The sequence below is a fragment of the Aythya ferina genome, assembly GCF_964211825.1.
Source record: "Aythya ferina genome assembly, chromosome: 3".
In the NCBI taxonomy this organism is placed as follows: Eukaryota; Metazoa; Chordata; class Aves; order Anseriformes; family Anatidae; genus Aythya; species Aythya ferina.
Window position 1 is genome coordinate 79,919,810 of NC_140298.1, and position 17,462 is coordinate 79,937,271.

The window sequence follows — 17,462 nt, forward strand, 5'->3', positions numbered from 1 at the left end:
GGCCTTACAGAGGGATCTGGACAGGTTGGAGAGCTGGGCGATCACCAACCGCATGAAGTTCAATAAGAGCAAGTGCCAGGTCCTGCACCTGGGACGGGGAAACCCTGGCTGCATGTACAGACTGGGCGATGAGACGCTGGAGAGCAGCCTAGAAGAGAGGGATCTGGGGGTCGTGGTAGACAGCAAGTTGAATATGAGCCAGCAGTGTGCCCTGGCAGCCAGGAGGGCCAATCGTGTCCTGGGGTGCATCAAGCACGGCATCGCTAGTAGGTCAAGGGAGGTGATTGTCCCGCTCTACTCTGCGCTGGTGCGGCCTCACCTCGAGTACTGTGTGCAGTTCTGGGCACCACAGTATAAAAAGGACATGAAACTGCTGGAAAGTGTCCAGAGGAGGGCTACGAAGATGGTGAAAGGCCTTGAGGGGAAGACGTATGAAGAACGGCTGAGGTCACTGGGCCTGTTCAGCCTAGAGAAGAGGAGGCTGAGGGGAGACCTCATCACAGTCTACAACTTCCTCGTAAGGGGGTGTCGAGAGGCAGGAGACCTTTTCTCCATTAACACTAGTGACAGGACCCGCGGGAACGGGGTTAAGCTGAGGCAGGGGAAATTTAGGCTGGACATCAGGAGGGGGTTCTTCACAGAGAGGGTGGTTGCACACTGGAACAGGCTCCCCAGGGAAGTGGTCACTGCACCGAGCCTGTCTGAATTTAAGAAGAGATTGGACTGTGCACTTAGGCACATGGTCTGAACTTTTGGGTAGACCTGTGCGGTGTCAAGAGTTGGACTTGATGATCCTTAAGGGTCCCTTCCAACTCAGGATATTCTATGATTCTATGATTCTATAATTCTCCATCTCCCTGTGTAAGAAAGTGAGCAAGGATGGCAGGAAATCAGGATGGCTGTGCAAGGACCTGCTGGGCAAACTGGGGCATGAGAAGGAAATGCAGAGGCACAGGAAGCAGGTACATGTGGCCTGGGCAGAGTACAGGGATGCCATCTGGATATGCAGGTATGGGATCAGGAAAGCCAAGACACAGATGGAACTGAGCTTGGCAAGAGATGCAAAAAAAAAATAATAAGAAGGGATTCTATAGGTACATTGGCCAGAAAAGAAAGACCAAGGAGAGTATACCCCCTCTAATAAATTAGAAGGAAAAACTAGTAACAACAGACATGGAGAAGGCTGAGGTACTCAACAGCTTCTTTGCCTTAGTCTTCACTGCAAGTCAGGCTTCCCACATCTCTAATTTCCCTGAATCTGTAGATGAGGGGTGGGGGAAAAAAGTCCCTCACACTATAAACAAAGAGGAGGTTCAAGACCACCTGATGGAACTGAAGAGGTACAGGTCTAGGGGCCCTGGTGACATGCATCCTAGGGTCCTGCGGGAACTGGCTGATGGAGTTGCCAGGCTTCTCTCTATTAGTTAACCTATCAGACACATGCCTGCCCAAAATGAGAACCTCATAAAGACTTGCCAGACTTTACACCAGCTGTGCCAGCTTCTCATCAGTTCTTTTGCCCCTCTTTACTTTCTATTGAAGCAGATTGATTTTTTTTTTTTTTTTCTGAATTATATTTTTTTCTTGGAATCAGTTACATCAAAACTACATCTTCAAGCCCCCCTGTAGTGATGTTCCTGTAGTGATGTTTCCTATCATATCCATAAACAACAAATTTCTTTCCTGGTTCACAACAATTTTCTGATCTTTACACAGGCCCGATAACATCAGAATATTGTTTGCAACTCATCCTACAAGACAGTGGAAAAAAAAATTGTACCTCCTTGTTTGCTAGCTTTTTACTATGCTTTGAAGTGCTACTTTAAGTTTCTGTTAATTGTAACCACAATGGTACATTAGTAAACAAGAACACTTTCTGGGAATTATCATTTCAGCCGTCCCAGAGAAGTTTATTTTTTAAATTTAGTCTAAGTTACACTATGCGTCCTTAATGAACTGTGGCCTCCATGGAAATAAGCCACCTCCCTCTTTTACACCCATGGAATAGGGGCCTCCAACATGCAATTTACATATTTTGCCAACTGAATCTTTTCTAAATTACACTTATTTGAGGTGCTTTCCAAAGTGTTTTCAGTTTCAGCTTGAATATTTGTTTGTCTTTAAAATTTCTCAACTATTTTTTCTGTCTTTGGCCTTGTTTATAAAGGTTGTACTTATAAAGATAGTGAGAGTAGGAGCATATAGTTTCTTGCCATGAACTCTTTGTAAATATTACTATAGAACATTAAACTGCCATGGTTTGAGGCAACTTAATCCTTTCTCAATACCATGTAAAATATTTAATACTTTCTGCATACTGAGTGTCCACAAAAAAGCAACAAATTAAAGAAAAACAAATTAAATGTAAATTCACAGCCTAGCACACTTCAAGCCATCTATTTCAGTTAATTCTTTGCAACTGAGTTTTAGTGATGATATGCCAGCAACCCCCAGAAAAGGTTTCATTTTCTTATCTTGCTTTCACTTTCACTGTCTTGACTCTGGAGCTGGTACCTCAGTGAGAGAACCTTATTACAGTAACGACCAAATGTGACACACAGCAAGGATTAAAATGTTATCCAACTTGTACATGCATAAGCAGGCTCCCTGGAAATAGAATTCAGAATGATATTTTCATTTGCGAACCTGTATTTTCCTGCATCTGAGCAGTCAATGGAGCATCTTCTTTTCTAAGTAAGATCCAATTATAATGAGAACTTAGATTGACAGAAAACATCATTATAACTGAATGAGCTGTCAAATCCATGATTAATAAGGTTCTTCATTTAAGTTCAACAATAGCAACATCAGGCCACTGCCATATTATTATTCAATAACTTCTAACATTTATAAGAAGATTTACTTTCCATTTTGGAGGGTAGAAGGAAGTCTCTCACATTCAAATGTTCACATGGGGCAGAAGTGGTTTCAATATTTCATGAGAGGATTTTATCTCCGTGTTTTTTGAAGATGAACACTAACAATAAGCATTATGCAAAACCTAAGCCTGCTGTTTAAGGAGTTAGCTTCTGTTTTCCTCCTAGCTTTTGTATTTTGCATCCATTTTCTTACTGCCTGAACCATGACAGCAGAGCAGGAACATCAGCAGTGTTAGAGGCTTGTGGCCTGGGTGTCCATAAGGTCAGATGTTGACTGACTGTACGGAGTACAACTAAGAGACAAATCAAAACCACTCTGGTCCTTCTCTATTCAGTGAGGCTCAGAGCTGCAGATAAAAAGCAGACATTTCATGCTCACTACAGTGTGTGTAAGCATTTTAAATCATTTTATGTCGTTTAAGCAGATTTTATTTTTTCTGTACACTACTTTTCCTTTTGCTACATATGGAGTGGTAATTCGTGTCAAGAAAATGGTTGATATTAATAAACAAGGGGGAGATTTGGGAGTGTGGCCATGGGGGTCGGAAAGCCCCGTGGTTAATGATAACATTAGACTCTTAACGATGAGGCCATCAGGAATATAAAAGAGTTTAGAAGGAACAAAGAAGGGTGATTCAGGAGACTCCATCCAGTCTCGGGTTGCTTGTTCTCCAGCCGTTAAGGCAGGGAAGTTTCTGGGTGTTTGCTGTTGTTGTTATATTCAAAGTTGTTTGACCAATGAAAAGTTGTTTTGAAAAGAACTGCTGTGGAGAGAAGAGGGGAGCCTGCCCTCAAGATAAAAAAAAAAAAAAAAAAAAAAAAAAAAAAAAAAAGCAACACGATTAAGTTGTCATCAATAAAGAAGCAGAAAGAAGGAATGAAAAGGAACAGGCTAGCAGAACGGAGACCAGGACGGGAACAGGTACATTGATCGCCTCATGAAGATGGGTTCGGCCAAATTCAGCAAACTGCTCAGAGAAGCTCGTACAGAAAGTCGCTGGAAATAGGCGCACCGGAGCTGGAAAGCAGCTCAAGCTGAGAGAAACAGACCCGTGCACACAACTGCCTCTCGCTGGTAAGCAGCTGCCCATTATAGGGAATCATACATCCTTGGAAACAAAGACTGTCCTGGTAACCTTGCAGCTTATTCTCTTTATTAACAATCAGACAGTTTATGGGACCAAATTGAGGTCAAGGTGTGGGACTCTGCAAATAAAAACGACAAGGTGGCAGTGGGATTGCTCAGCACCTGGCTAGCAGTCTCTGAGGCCTTAAAGAGCCATGTGGGACCACAGTCAGAAACGTGTAGTTTGCCAGACAGTGAGGGAACTGGTCCGCCCATCCTTCTGCTACACCACCGGACCCCCACCGCTACAGCCATCGAAGGCTTTTGCTGTTACGCCCCCTGTTGACCTGGACGTACCTTTTGATCCAGACTCTATTGGCCTCGAAAAGGAGACGGATATGTTTTTCTTCGATTCGGGAAGAACGGGATACGTAAGGCCCAAAGACCGAGTTGCTTGACAACTTAAAGCAAGACATATTGTTCAAAAGGAATGGAAAATGGAGACTGTTAAGTCATGGAACTTAAAGGATTGTTTGTTACCTTTTCTGATTGTATAGGAATACTCGGGTTTAGTATATAAAAGCAATGTTCTGTATATTTAGAATGTTTTATGTTCGTGTGTGCGTGTTGGCGCAGCATAGACTCCCTGCACACCCAGCGCTGTTTACTTGCCTTTTATACCTTTTATAAATATTCCTTTTATAAATATTACTAAATTCAGATTGAGTTGAAACTTCATTTATAACGCTTTTTATGTGAGAAACAATGAGGTCAGGATAGTTATAAATTAGGATGTTCACAAGGACAAAGTGTCATATTTAGAAAGAAAAATCCTCAAAAAAAAAAAATCGTGTAACGAAAATGCAATTCTCTCCATCCTATATAAATTCTGCCTTCCCATCCCATTTCACAATTTGATAGAAGATAATTGGATATCCCATTTTTGTTTAACTAGTTCTCAATTTCACATTCCTAGCATACTTCCTTAATCCTCTCTTCCATCCTAATGGGGGTGCTGCTCCATCACTACAGGCAGTATAAATGATTTGGCTGTAAAAGCTATGTGTGAGGGTTGACTTGGAAAAATGGCCTTTTGGGTCAGCATTCATTTATACATCATCAGTTATGTTCCACTACTTTTTATCCAAATATGATCCATCAATAAAAAATACATATATAACCCACACTGTAGCAATCTCTTTCCTCATTTTCTTTCTTTGCTGACACCTTGTATGCTTACACAAACTAACCTTTAACATGCAACTTTTAGTTTAATGCTATCATCTGTCAAAGTCCTACAGACTGGGGAAATTTAAGGAGGCATTCTGAGAAGTGTCTCAATTTCTATCCATAACCTTTCACGTCTCTAAAACTCGCTGATACATTCTGTAAGCCACCAGGTGAAGACATGGCTTAAGATGCTAGAGATGCAACAGAAGGTGCAAACAGGGAAGCACAAAGGCTCATGTCTACCACAAGAATAAACTTTGAAGTGGTTAACAAAAGATCAAGCTTAAAATGTGCTAGTGAGCTTCAAGGTTAACACCTTGCAAAGTTATATGGGACAAGTTCACACCTCTCTTCTTTCTTGTTTCTTCCTCTTTCAAATATCCACACTTCAGAATTAAGCTGTCCTAGAGACAGCCAGTTTCATTTTGCACCTGTTCAGTAAATTAACTTTCAGTTGAAAACTTTTAAGTAAGGTTAAAACATGTCTGGGTATTTCATTGTCACTATTTTTCTGTTGTTACTGAGGTCCTTTTGTGGTAGCCAATGAATAAAAAAAAAGGAAAATGAAAAAGCTTTATATATATATATACGCATAAATGATGCCTGTCTCTATAAAACACCCCAGAAAATGGGAAAATGAAGCGTTATGTCCCATTTCATAGAGAAGACAGCTACATGAACAAGTTGCTACAAAGTAAATGAGTGTGGATTTACAGCTCATTAACTACTCCATGGCAACTGTCTGGGTGGTTAAGGCTCCAGAGTAAATGTGAGGTAGCTCTGACCCTTACAGGAGGGAGGGAATGTATCTTGCATTTACCTGAGATTTAAGTATCCATATAGAGTAACTAATGAGCTGGAAATCCACACCCTCGCTTCACACATGGCAGTTCCTTCATGTATCTTGAGGCAATGATAGTTATGCGATTTGCCTCCTGTCACAGAAGGGGCATCTAAAAGACAAAGTAATGTAACCCAGACCTGAGGAGCTTCTGCCAACCCCACTCCTCACGTGGCCAGAATTTTCTTGTAGAGCTGCTGTTCAACTGCTTGGAACATCTTCCTTCAAATGAGATCACTTCACAAGCAAACTCAGCTACTCTTTTCCTTGTTCATACTGCAGAACAAGAACATACCACTTCTTATGTAAAACAGGTGGATCAGTAAAAGTACCTCTAGATACAATTCTTAATTTCACATATAGAATATTATTATTATAATTATATCATATATCTGTATATGATATAATAATAATAAAAAGATGATATGGGAGAAGCTTTATTCTGCTTTATGCATCAGATTTCAACCTCTTCATGTCAGATAGTGTCATTCCTGGTCTTTTGGAGCTAATCTGGACTCCAATGTTCTATACTCTAAGCATTCTTTAGCCACAGTGCTGCCCATCAGGGTAGTGCATGGCACACCACAAACTAACAAAGAGGCTTTTTTTTTTCCCCTGCAGTGTTTCCTGCCAAGTGATATTCTGATAAGACTCATCATGCTCTTTCAAGTGAATCACTGATACAAGCTACTGTCTACAGCCACTGTAAGCCTGAGAGCCATGCTCTGATTTTTCAGTGGCACCACTGGAATGACAATAGCTATAACTACAGAATGACTTGTGCCTCCTCGAACCCCCTGTTGCTATGTACACACACACATATACATATATATAAAAGAACTAATGGGAGAAAAATTTGAACCACAGTTTTGCAAGATATTGCCATTTAAAATATTTACCAGTAAAATTATTTAATGTCTTAGGATAGAACAACAGAATAATGATGTTAAATACTTTGACAATGTTCTGTCTAAATTGTACATCTCCATCCACAGAGAAAATAAATTCATTTTCTCAGTACAGTCATTGAACACATGATTTTCAGCCTTTATAAACTCTCCTATAGTAATTGATAAGCCTCACTATTAATTTTATTATCATTCTATTTCTAATATTGTCTATGTACTAACATATTCAAAAAGCCCAGAGCTGGGATTGTCTTTCCAGGTTTTAATGGATTTGATGAGTCTCTCCCTGGCATTCTCCATTTCCTCATAATCGTTGAATTCCTCATTGTGAGAACTCTGGAAAATGTGAGTCATGCCTACAGATACTTTGGGCTTTGACCCTGCTGTCACACTGACAGCAAGTTTCTCATTTCATTTCATAGGGCAATGTATTTCAAAGCATAATCCCAACCTGTAGGGATACTTCCAGTTCTGGGATGTCTGGCTATGACAGTACTGAAAAAGCCTGAATTTCATGAAGAAAAGCATAATGTGAATGGGAAATGTTAGTACTTTCTTTTACACTGACTGTATTCAACAGTGCAGTGACTCTGATGTACATCCTTGATGTACATATTTTCTTTTTTTTTTTTAAAAAAAAAAAAAAAGGCTGCTAACAGATTGGGAACCTGCATATTTGCCCCTGCATGTCACTCGAGCATATTGCTCTCTTACTGGGTTATCCTTATCCTCAAGTAAAGCATCCAGAGAATAATTATTTTAACAGAAGTTCCCATGGCTGACTGTTAAACTGCTCAACACTGTTTCATTTGTGCTACTCCGCTGTAAGTGCCTGTGCATGCCCAGTAGAGAATGAAGTTTTCAGAAACTGGACTCTGGTCCTTCTTATTTCAAACCTCATCAGTCACCCTGTAAGGCTCAGGACCCTTGCACTGCCCAAGCAGCAAACAGGGCTACATCAATGCTGCCTGATTGAACAGGTTGGTGCCTGTAAGCATTCGTGGGCTCCACTTCAACCTGTGCCAACAAGCTATTTCTCAAACTGCTCCTGGGTACAATCTGGGCATTCAAACACCCCAAGGCCCACTCCAGAATGCAGTTTGCAAGCAGCCAAAGCTGGAGACTGAAAGAGTTACTAGCAGAGACATCAGGCATTTTATGCCAGTTGGTCCTCAGAGCCCAGAAAAGTCCCTGAATGTGTTTAAGCAGGCATGTGATAAGTGGCACTTCAGCAGCCAGCTATCTGCAGGCTTGATTTTCTGACCTTCTTGCTATGAAGAGAAGGGCAAATTAAGGCAGTGCAGACTGGATAACAGTGACATTGGAAGTCAGATGGCAAGGAACCCGGGCTGGAAAAAGCATTTCAGATCCCCCCAAGTTATATTTTTTTGGAGATTTATTCTGCTGCAGTGCAACAGACTTATTTTTAAAAAAAAAAAAAAACTTTCTTGTCCAACTTTGTATTATACAAATGTACGATTTTATGTTGTTCGCTTTCTGCATGAGAGAAAAAAAAACATTCCAGCCAATTCTGCTCCTACTGACGTTAATGGTTGTTGGCTTAAACACGCTGTCCAGTATTTTCCTTCTTATCAAGGGTGCCGTATTTTTATGCGGTTGATATATATATTTTTCAACTAGGCATCCCTTTTATTTTGATATTTCTTATCTCTTTGTTCTCCAAGACATTCACTTTTAGCTCTAAATTATGCAATTTGCTTTTAACCAGTTGGCATTTACGTCAGTCAGCATATCCAAATGTTCATCTGTATTTCCTTAATTTCATGTACTGTATCAGCAATTCCTGCAGCAGTAATGGCTTTCTGCAATGAGACTTACACCTCAGATTGCCCTGCTAGTTTTTCAGGCAATTATCTACTGCCTGTCCTTCTGGCAGGCACATTGCTATCTTCCCCATTTTATTTTGGTTTTGAGAATAACATCAATCTACAGTAAGTGCCTACTACAGACTTGATGCTTCTCTGTGGAAATTTTAAGCTTTTCATATTATTTAAAAGAGAAAAGGATCTTAATACCAGTTCTTCATACTGAGAAAATTGGAAAAACTCCAGACCTTTTTTAGCTGGGTCTTCAGGGTTTCCTACACCTTTAACTCCTTCCTCCTGATTCATACAAAGTCTATCAGTGGTTCCAATCCTCCATCATCCAGATCAGAGCCATCATTGCCTGGTCTAGTTTTCACAGAGACCTGGGACACAAAAGGGGATGGCACACATGCAGGCCTCAGCCCAATGTGGTATCAAGATGCACAAAGGGTTGCCAGGAAATGGTCATGGTCCCTCATGTATAGACGTAGCTATAATGGTCTCTGGAACAGGTCACCAATACAAAGTCCTTCAGCTGGGACTCTTCAGCCTACAAGAAAACACAAAGTGGCTTGACACTTGTCAGCACCTACAGCCCACTCCAGTTTTACTCCTACAAACCTGGCTGAAGATCAATGCTCTGCTAAGGTTTGGAACGTGCTGCTGGGGAAGGAGATGAAAACCCATGTGTAACTTAGGATGTTCCTGTAGCTCCTGTCTGACAATGGCTGCGGCCTTGGCTTCAGCTCGCTGCAGGACTGAAGAGCAAAAGGAGGAGGATGTTTTGGAAGAAACAAGCTTCTCTGAAAGCTTGACATTTCCTTGGGGAACCAAGGACACAGAGGTCTAGGGGGAGCTGAAGGGCACTGACAAATGCAGTGTAGGGGGACTCAAGGCACGTAGGTCTGGGGAAAATCAGGCATGTGTCAAAGGATGGGTGTTAGGAGGAGAAGAACCCTGCAGCGCATTGTGTGGTGCTTGGAAGAATGAGAATCTGTGGCATGGGGGAGTGTGGAGGATTTGGAGCCTGACTCACCAGGCAAGGCCACAGTGAGGATGAGGTTTTGACAGATTTCAAGAACTGATCCACAATGACAAGGTGGGCTGGTCATAAGCATTAAGGGCTGTTCTTCCAGCCTTCCCATCCTATTTATGAGGGATTTACAAAGCTACTGGAAAGTAACATGGAGAAATTACATGGGATATGTGGAGAGAGAGGGTCAAAGGTTGCAGATCAAGGGTCGAGGAGAGGAGAGCTTTTTTTCAGTGGGCATAGAGATGGAGGAAGAGGAAGCACTGCTGCAGCCTCAGGAGCCACAGCACTACGCTTGTCAGAGAGAAACCCTCCTCATGCTTGCACATGCATTTTTGCATCCACTAATGAACTACATTTCCCTACCTCATTTCTAGTGCCAGAGGATTATTAATTCCTGAAGTCTGTTCATATCTGCTCCTTTCTGGCTTTTCTGCATGCATTTCCTAATATGTATTTATTTAAAAAGGTTAGTAATTTGCTGCACAGAAGAAATATTTGTATTAAACCTGCTGTATAAAGGCCCCAAAACCATGAAAAATGCTCTGGAAGCAGAAAAGAAATAGTTAGGAGGAAGGAAAGAAGGCACTGCAGGAAAACTCATTTGCTGAAAAATGCAGCTTATGTCTTATCAATTTAATTCCAGATAAGTCTTCATTTTGCTGTGAAGACAGATGCGATAAATATGTTAATGGCAGATTTCGGTAGTTCAGTTTGTAGAACTGTAAAGCCAGATGGAAGTGATAATTTTTCTTTCATTTTAATTTTGAAATAAAAAGCAAGAAAGCAAAAAAGTTCCTGATATCGTAACACTGTAATGACTTTTTGAAGGATAATGGACCTTAGCATTGAATGACGATTAACTATCATGCCCTGATACTTACTATTTTATTAAATTCCAGTTTCCCTTTCTGGAATTCTCTCAGCTTTCTTGATAGAGCTGAGCAGATTACTGCCTGTGACTGACTTTTCCAGTTCCACATTCATAAAGGTATTTAGCAGCAATCCCAGCTTGAAGCTTGTGAGTATTTCACTGATACTAATGTTCCTTAGGCTAAATATATGCCTAAGCAGACCACTGAAAATAGCCCTGGTTGGAGCTAACCTCTCTTATTGTTAATCAGAAGCCAAATGCTGATTTTACTTATTTATTTATTATTGTTCCTTAGGAAGTGCATTTAGTGCCTTTGAAGAGCATCAGGAATAAACTGTTTTCCACAAATTGATTACCATTCCCCCAGTACTAACATTCATTTTTGAATGAATATTCACTCATATTTGGTGAGATGTATTTTTTCAATTAAAAGAGTAATAATAATAAAATCTACTTGGGGGACATGGCTCAAGTGAGGAAATGTGGATTTCCTTTGTGTGCTTTATCCCAAGTTTTGCCATTCAACAAAGGGTACAATCATTTTTTCATCACCATCCTTGACTGGTGGTAGAAAGCTGGTAGGGTTTGTGAGTAGAGGTGGCTAGAGATAGCATTGTTTATTAGAGTTTAATCATTCTTAAATACCAGATTCGTTCTGTAGTTCAGTGCATGCTGTTTATTTCATTTATTTAGTTTGCATGAATTTTCTTGGGGGTTTCTTTTCTTTATTCAATTAACAACTAATGCAAAACAGCAAACATATGTGGGCTAGATGTTTCTTAACCAAATAAAATGACGAGATGAGAGGGAAAAGCAAGGTCTACAGTGCCTTGCAGAGGGGAGAGCAGGGATCCCCAGGCTCTGGAATTGAAAGCTGCATCAGCAGGAGCTGAGCCAACTTAATTAGCCTTGTGAAGAGAGTGGGCAGAGGGTTTGGTTAATGCAGCTATATTACATTTGAGAATTCATCTGATGTCTCTGGACTTTGCTGTACTGTGCAGACATACCTGTTTCTGTAGTACTGCACCTTGCACACAAGCTGAGGCAGTTTGTGCACTCATCTGAGGTCACAGTCCATACTTGCTGCCAGTTTCAAACAATTCAGTGACTAACATGACCAAAGACACACAGGGAAATGTGGGCTGTATAGTCCTGTTCATGGCCCTAGTGTTCCTGTAACCAAGGCCAGGGAACAGCATGCGGAGACAGCTGGAGCTTCTCCACAACTCACAACCTTTCTGGAAGAGCTAAAAAGTGATCAAAGCAGAAGCCATAGCTAGAGGTGACCCCTCCCTGGCAGAGCATCCTTCAGCATTGACATAAAATAACCAGATCTTGGTCCTTTGTGGACTCATGCAGCAGCAGCATTTAATCTTGGAGCACCAGGCCAAGCAGAGCTTCCCAGCCAGTGAGCAAGGAAGCCAATCACCACCCTCCATCAGACAGGCAAGCAGGGAGCTGCTTGCAAGAGGAGCCATGGCAATTCATGCATCGCTAAAGCTTATTCCAGGCTGCCACTTGTCAGGCTTAAGTTCAGCTCATTAGGACACTTGTCTGTTATTTATGCAAATAAGTCTACACAGAGTCACAAAATATGCAAAGTGTGCCATTTATCAGTTTGGCACCATCTCCAACTTTCTGAACCCTCAGACATCCCTGTTATATTCAGAAGAAAATGCAGTCTCCCCTACCACTGTTGCTGGCAGAGAGGCCAAAGCAGAGTTTATCAGCTATGATCCACGTCCTCTCAGAGGACTTGCTGTGCTTGGGATAGAACAGATAACACATTCTCTCCGACTCTAAACCTATTACATTAACACTCAGGATGTTTAATCTTATGAATAAGGAATCTCTACTTATTTAGTCTTTTGAGGAAGATTTATGAATCTGCATAACTCAAAGCACTCTGACTGCAATTTATGACTTATTTATAACAAGCATGTGACAAAATATGTCCTCTGGAGCTGTCTGCTTAAATGTGCTTCTTTGTTTGGACAGTTGCAGTCTATGGTTGCACTCATTCAATGAATGTGCAAAGGAACCTCAGCCCATCCCTCCCTTGTGCTTACTGCTCTCTCCTTGCTTCAGGAAAACAGTATTTTCTGCATGAGTCTAGTCTAGAGCCAACATCTACCTGTTGCTCCCTACACAGAGACACCAGTCACAGCAGGAAGTCTGAGTCCCCCTGACCATACAGCTCTACCAGAAACATAACAATTAGGGAATTCCTCCCCAGCTCTGTACCACAAGACAGTGCCAGGTTGAAGGCCCTGTTAGCCCCAGGGCCTAGCTTCTCATCAGTCCTCCCTAGTCTAGCAGAATGGCTTATTTAAGCTGCTACAGGCTTCACTGTATGCAACGTTTTGCTGTATTACCCTTATCTGAGGGACCCACCCTACCCCCTTCACTTCTTCTACAGTCTGTTGCAATTACCTCCCAGGACCTCTGTGGAGCTGAGGACCTGCATGGGGTGTTGGAACTGGCATGATGGGACGGACACTTCCAGCAGGGAAGGAAGGGGACTCATAAAATATCCCCTTTCAAGGCTGCTAGAGTTGGAACTTAGTTTGATGGCAACATTAAAAACAAACTAACAAACAAACAAAAACAAAACACCACAAACAAAAAAAACCACCACCTTACCCCGCACCACCACCACCACCTTCCACCCAAATACAATGTCATGAGTTATATCACTTTTAAAGCACAGCACAATCACTCTGCCGTCTCATTACTCGGCCTCAGCCAATGCCTGAAAGCATTTCCAATGTATGCCTGTCTCCCTCCACAGGAAACTTGCATTTGCATGAGACAGAGAAACTGACCTACTGGACACTCTTTCACTGAAGTTCATCAAACTGCCTTTCTTTAATTCTTTCAATTTATGCAAGAAAACTATCATGGGTTGAACCCAACAAGCAGCTGAGCACTCACCCAGCCGTTTGCTCACTCCATCTCTGACATCAGGACAGGGAAGAGAAAAAATGAGAAAACTCATGAGTAGATGTAAAAATAAATTTATAAGTGAAAGAAAGAGGAAGAAAAACAAGTGACGTCACTCAGCACCTCCCACAAGCAGGCTGATGCCCTGCCAGTTTCTGCACTATGGCCACCCTCCCAGAACAACCACTCTGCTCCATTTCCTTGCTGGATGGACAGACTGGGAAAGAAAAGGTCTTGATGCTGTGCATATACTGCTCAACAACAGTCAAAACACTGGTGTGCTATCAACGCTGTTTTAGTTACAAATTCAAAACACAGTATCTCACAGGCTGCTGTGAAGAAAATAAACTCCATCTCAGCCAGACCCAATATAAAAATTAATGAGCAAATGCATTTTCTTAGATTAATCACTAAGAAAATTGTCCTAGAAGGGGCACTTAACTTTCTTAACATCAAAAGTTATTCTAAAAAAGCTGCCCTTTTTATTCCAGATCTATTTGCCACTTGGGTATGTGCAAAAACATGCACTCAAAAATATCTATACAACCTGACTTTCTGCGAATTTAATTTGGCTGTTTCCAGCTGAGTAAAATTCTCTTAACAAATATCATGAAAACATATGCTACCCCTTAATAAACATTTAAATATACCCACTTCAAGTCTCTCCCTTCACTTCTGCATTGGTACAATTAAGGACTATCTGTCCTAAATTATAAGGCCAAGCTTTCTGCTGTGAGTCGGCATGGTTCCATTGTTTTTCACGGATCAATTAGCACACACTGGAGATTTTAACCATTGTTGTCTATAATGGCTAATTTGCCTATTACAGGGAACTGGGAGCCATCTGTATACAGTACTATAAGGAAATGGAGATTATGAACCTACAGAAAATGACTTATGATTGTAAGAGATTCAAAGACATAGACATGGTGCAATACCTTACCTTTGTAGCCTGTGGTACATCAGATATAACTTGCTTAGATACTGCAGAAACAGGTTTTGGTGCAAGTGCTGCTGGCTTTTTGGGTGGCCTGGGAGGTGGATGTAGGGTTTGGTTTTCAAATCTTCGTACCATATAGTATTCCTCTTCGCTGATCTCTTCCACTGTTGTCTTAGTCATGGGAGGTAAGACTGCCTGGACATCCTTGCTGAGCAAATGGACTGACATGTTTAAGCGATACACAGGAATCTCCCAGCTCTCTACTGGACTGCTGGCACTACTGATCAGCAAATAAGAGTCTGTGATTTCTTCTTCAAGCTGCAGACCAGGTACAGCAGCCAAGACATCCTCCTTAATGGAAAGGTCCCTCACAGACACTTTGACATTAAAAGGCAAACGAAATTCTTTGCAAATCTCAGAAAGCTGGTACTGCTTCTTGTCATGAATCACTTCCACAAAGCCACCTTCCATATACATAGGCAGGAGCACTTCCTTATATGTATCACTTAGTATTTGTTCACAAGCTAAAACATCTATGACTTTCTTTCTTCCCTCGTACAGAACTTCACTAGTCTGACGTTGCTGAACTAGAAATTGATCTCCAACTGAAACAGAAAAGAGCTCTGTATGAGGAGAATCAAAAGCTTTAGTTGCTACGACATGAAGCTGTTCCCTTTCACTTCTTGCTATCTCTAAGTCATAGGCAGTTGGAAACTCCCGAGGTCTTCTCTTGAACTTTCCTTTGTAGGTCATAGGGATTAAAAAATGTCTTTTGGGGGAGTCACTTCTGATCTCAGAGGCTAGGACTCTTGTAGCCTGGTACTTTTTGTAGATGACAATCTCTTTCCCTATATGCAATAAATTATAAGGTTTCTGTCTTCCTAAAGGGCCCTCCATTACCTCAGCAACCATGGGAAATTCCTTACTTGTTCTCTCAAATACATCTTCCAAAGACAGTGGCTGAAGGAAAGAGCTAATATCGTAACAGTCTGTTATATCCTTGACCTCAACATCCAAATCAGAGAGGATATGAACTATGTCCTTCCGAACTGAAAACAAAAAGAAATACATTCATTTTGTTTGTTTGTTTGTTTTCAAACTGATATTGGAATAAAATATACGTGTCATGTTAGCCAGATACAAAAATTACCTTCCCAGTGTGTGCAACTCCATATATGCCTGTACAATTGATTGAGCCAGTCAAAGTCTAACTGTTTTAATTTGATATGTATGGCTATCAGATATGCAGCAGACCTCAGAAAGGAAGAGAGAAATGAAATGAGATAACATGAAAATAATGTATGCAAATATACAAAGTTTAAGAAAAAGGAAGAGGAAAAATCCAGTTTGCTATCTTTCTTACAGCACCTCCAAGTTTTTAATTATCTATTCCTCTTACCAAACACTTTTAATTGAGTACAAGATGTATTTCTATTCTTTTATTTCATAGTAATTTGTGTTTTCTTCTAACAAATGGGTGGGGAAACACTTTTAATTAAAAAGAATGTTTGAACCCATTAACATAAGAGGTTGTTATGGCGAATCTGGGACAAATAACTTTTTTTATATTTGTAAGAATAAAGAAAGCATCAATAATTATTACAAAATAATATGACTTTTCTTAAAAGGGAAAAACGCTTGTATAACAAAGTCTAAGTTTACTATTACTGAATGAGGAAATTTCCACTATAATGGTCCTCTGTGGATCTCTTGTACTTTTTTCTGAGGCACCTGGTTTTATTTACTATCAGAACTGAGCCATTGTCTTTAACAGTCTGACAGGGAACAACAACACTTTTATCACAAATGAACTTGCAAAATTTTGGATGTAAAATTTCCAAGCTCAAAACTGACTATGCAATTAAGGTTTGTTGAAGAATTTGGCTCCAGATCAGTGGTACCACAGATCGCTGACCAAGGCAGTAAAATTTAACAAGCAAATATTATTTAATGGCTCTCTTCATTAAGACTTATGCTGCATAGACATGCACACATGTATAGTATATGCTGGTCCCACACTTCCTTGTAGCAGAACATACTAATATTTTATACCTAAAAGTTAGTATCAGACATGTATTTTACGTGACAGACTTCTATGAGAGTGATTCAGGATTTGTTTACTCCCACTCTACTTTTCTCATATTAAAACACTCAGGTGACAAATATCCTGACCACCACAAAGAAAAGTCAATGAAGGAGGAACAATTAGAGAAAATGAAAGAGAAAATGAGCAACTCAGGGAGTACCAGACACAAAATTTTGTTCATTATTAAGAATGAATAAAAGTACAGAGGATTCCTGCTCACAGCCTGTGAAAATGTAATCTTCTATCCCTCTTATCAGGAATCCTTTTTATTTAATTGTGGATAGTATTTCTCATACTTTATCTTATGTCTATTTATAGTTCTAAAAATGGTGCAAATGCATTTTTCATGGTCCACAAGAAAGTAGTTAATCATGTACCATGAAACCTACTTTTGAGGTTTGTATTAAATAGTTACTTAGGGCATATTTAATGCTTCTTAAATGTTGAGCACACTATGAAACATAAACAGGCACACAAATAAAATCTACAAATAAAACTCTCATTGGAATATCTGATTGGAAGACAACCGAATACGAAACATTTCTAAATCTTCTAGAAGTTTTTTAGAAACATTAAATTCTTACTGATCCTGAATACATATCTAAATGGTCACAGTAGTACACTTAAGTGAATCCAGCTGGAGGAGAGAGGCAAGATCCCTGAATATAGCTAGAGCTGCAGAAAACTAAATATTTTATCTTGTGAAGATATACTTTCCAAACTCACACATTAAACCACATAGCAAGCACCGTGGATATCTCATGAAAAGCATTTAGCAACTATTGTGATAGCAGTCTCTGCTCACTTTTATTTCTTTCTCATGTATTTTATCTCTT

At 40.4% G+C, this 17,462-nt stretch overlaps 1 protein-coding gene across 3 annotated transcripts in view; it reads right to left on the reverse strand.

Annotated features, from left to right (window-relative positions):
- Positions 1–17,462, reverse strand: part of THEMIS (thymocyte selection associated) — a 91,894-nt gene that overhangs the window by 45,769 nt on the left and 28,663 nt on the right. For all 3 annotated transcript variants that reach the window (XM_084515268.1, XM_084515270.1, XM_084515269.1), the window contains exon 4: positions 14,544–15,589. In XM_084515268.1, coding sequence (XP_084371394.1) covers positions 14,544–15,589 — 1,046 coding nt within the window. The remainder of the gene's footprint in view (positions 1–14,543; positions 15,590–17,462) is intronic.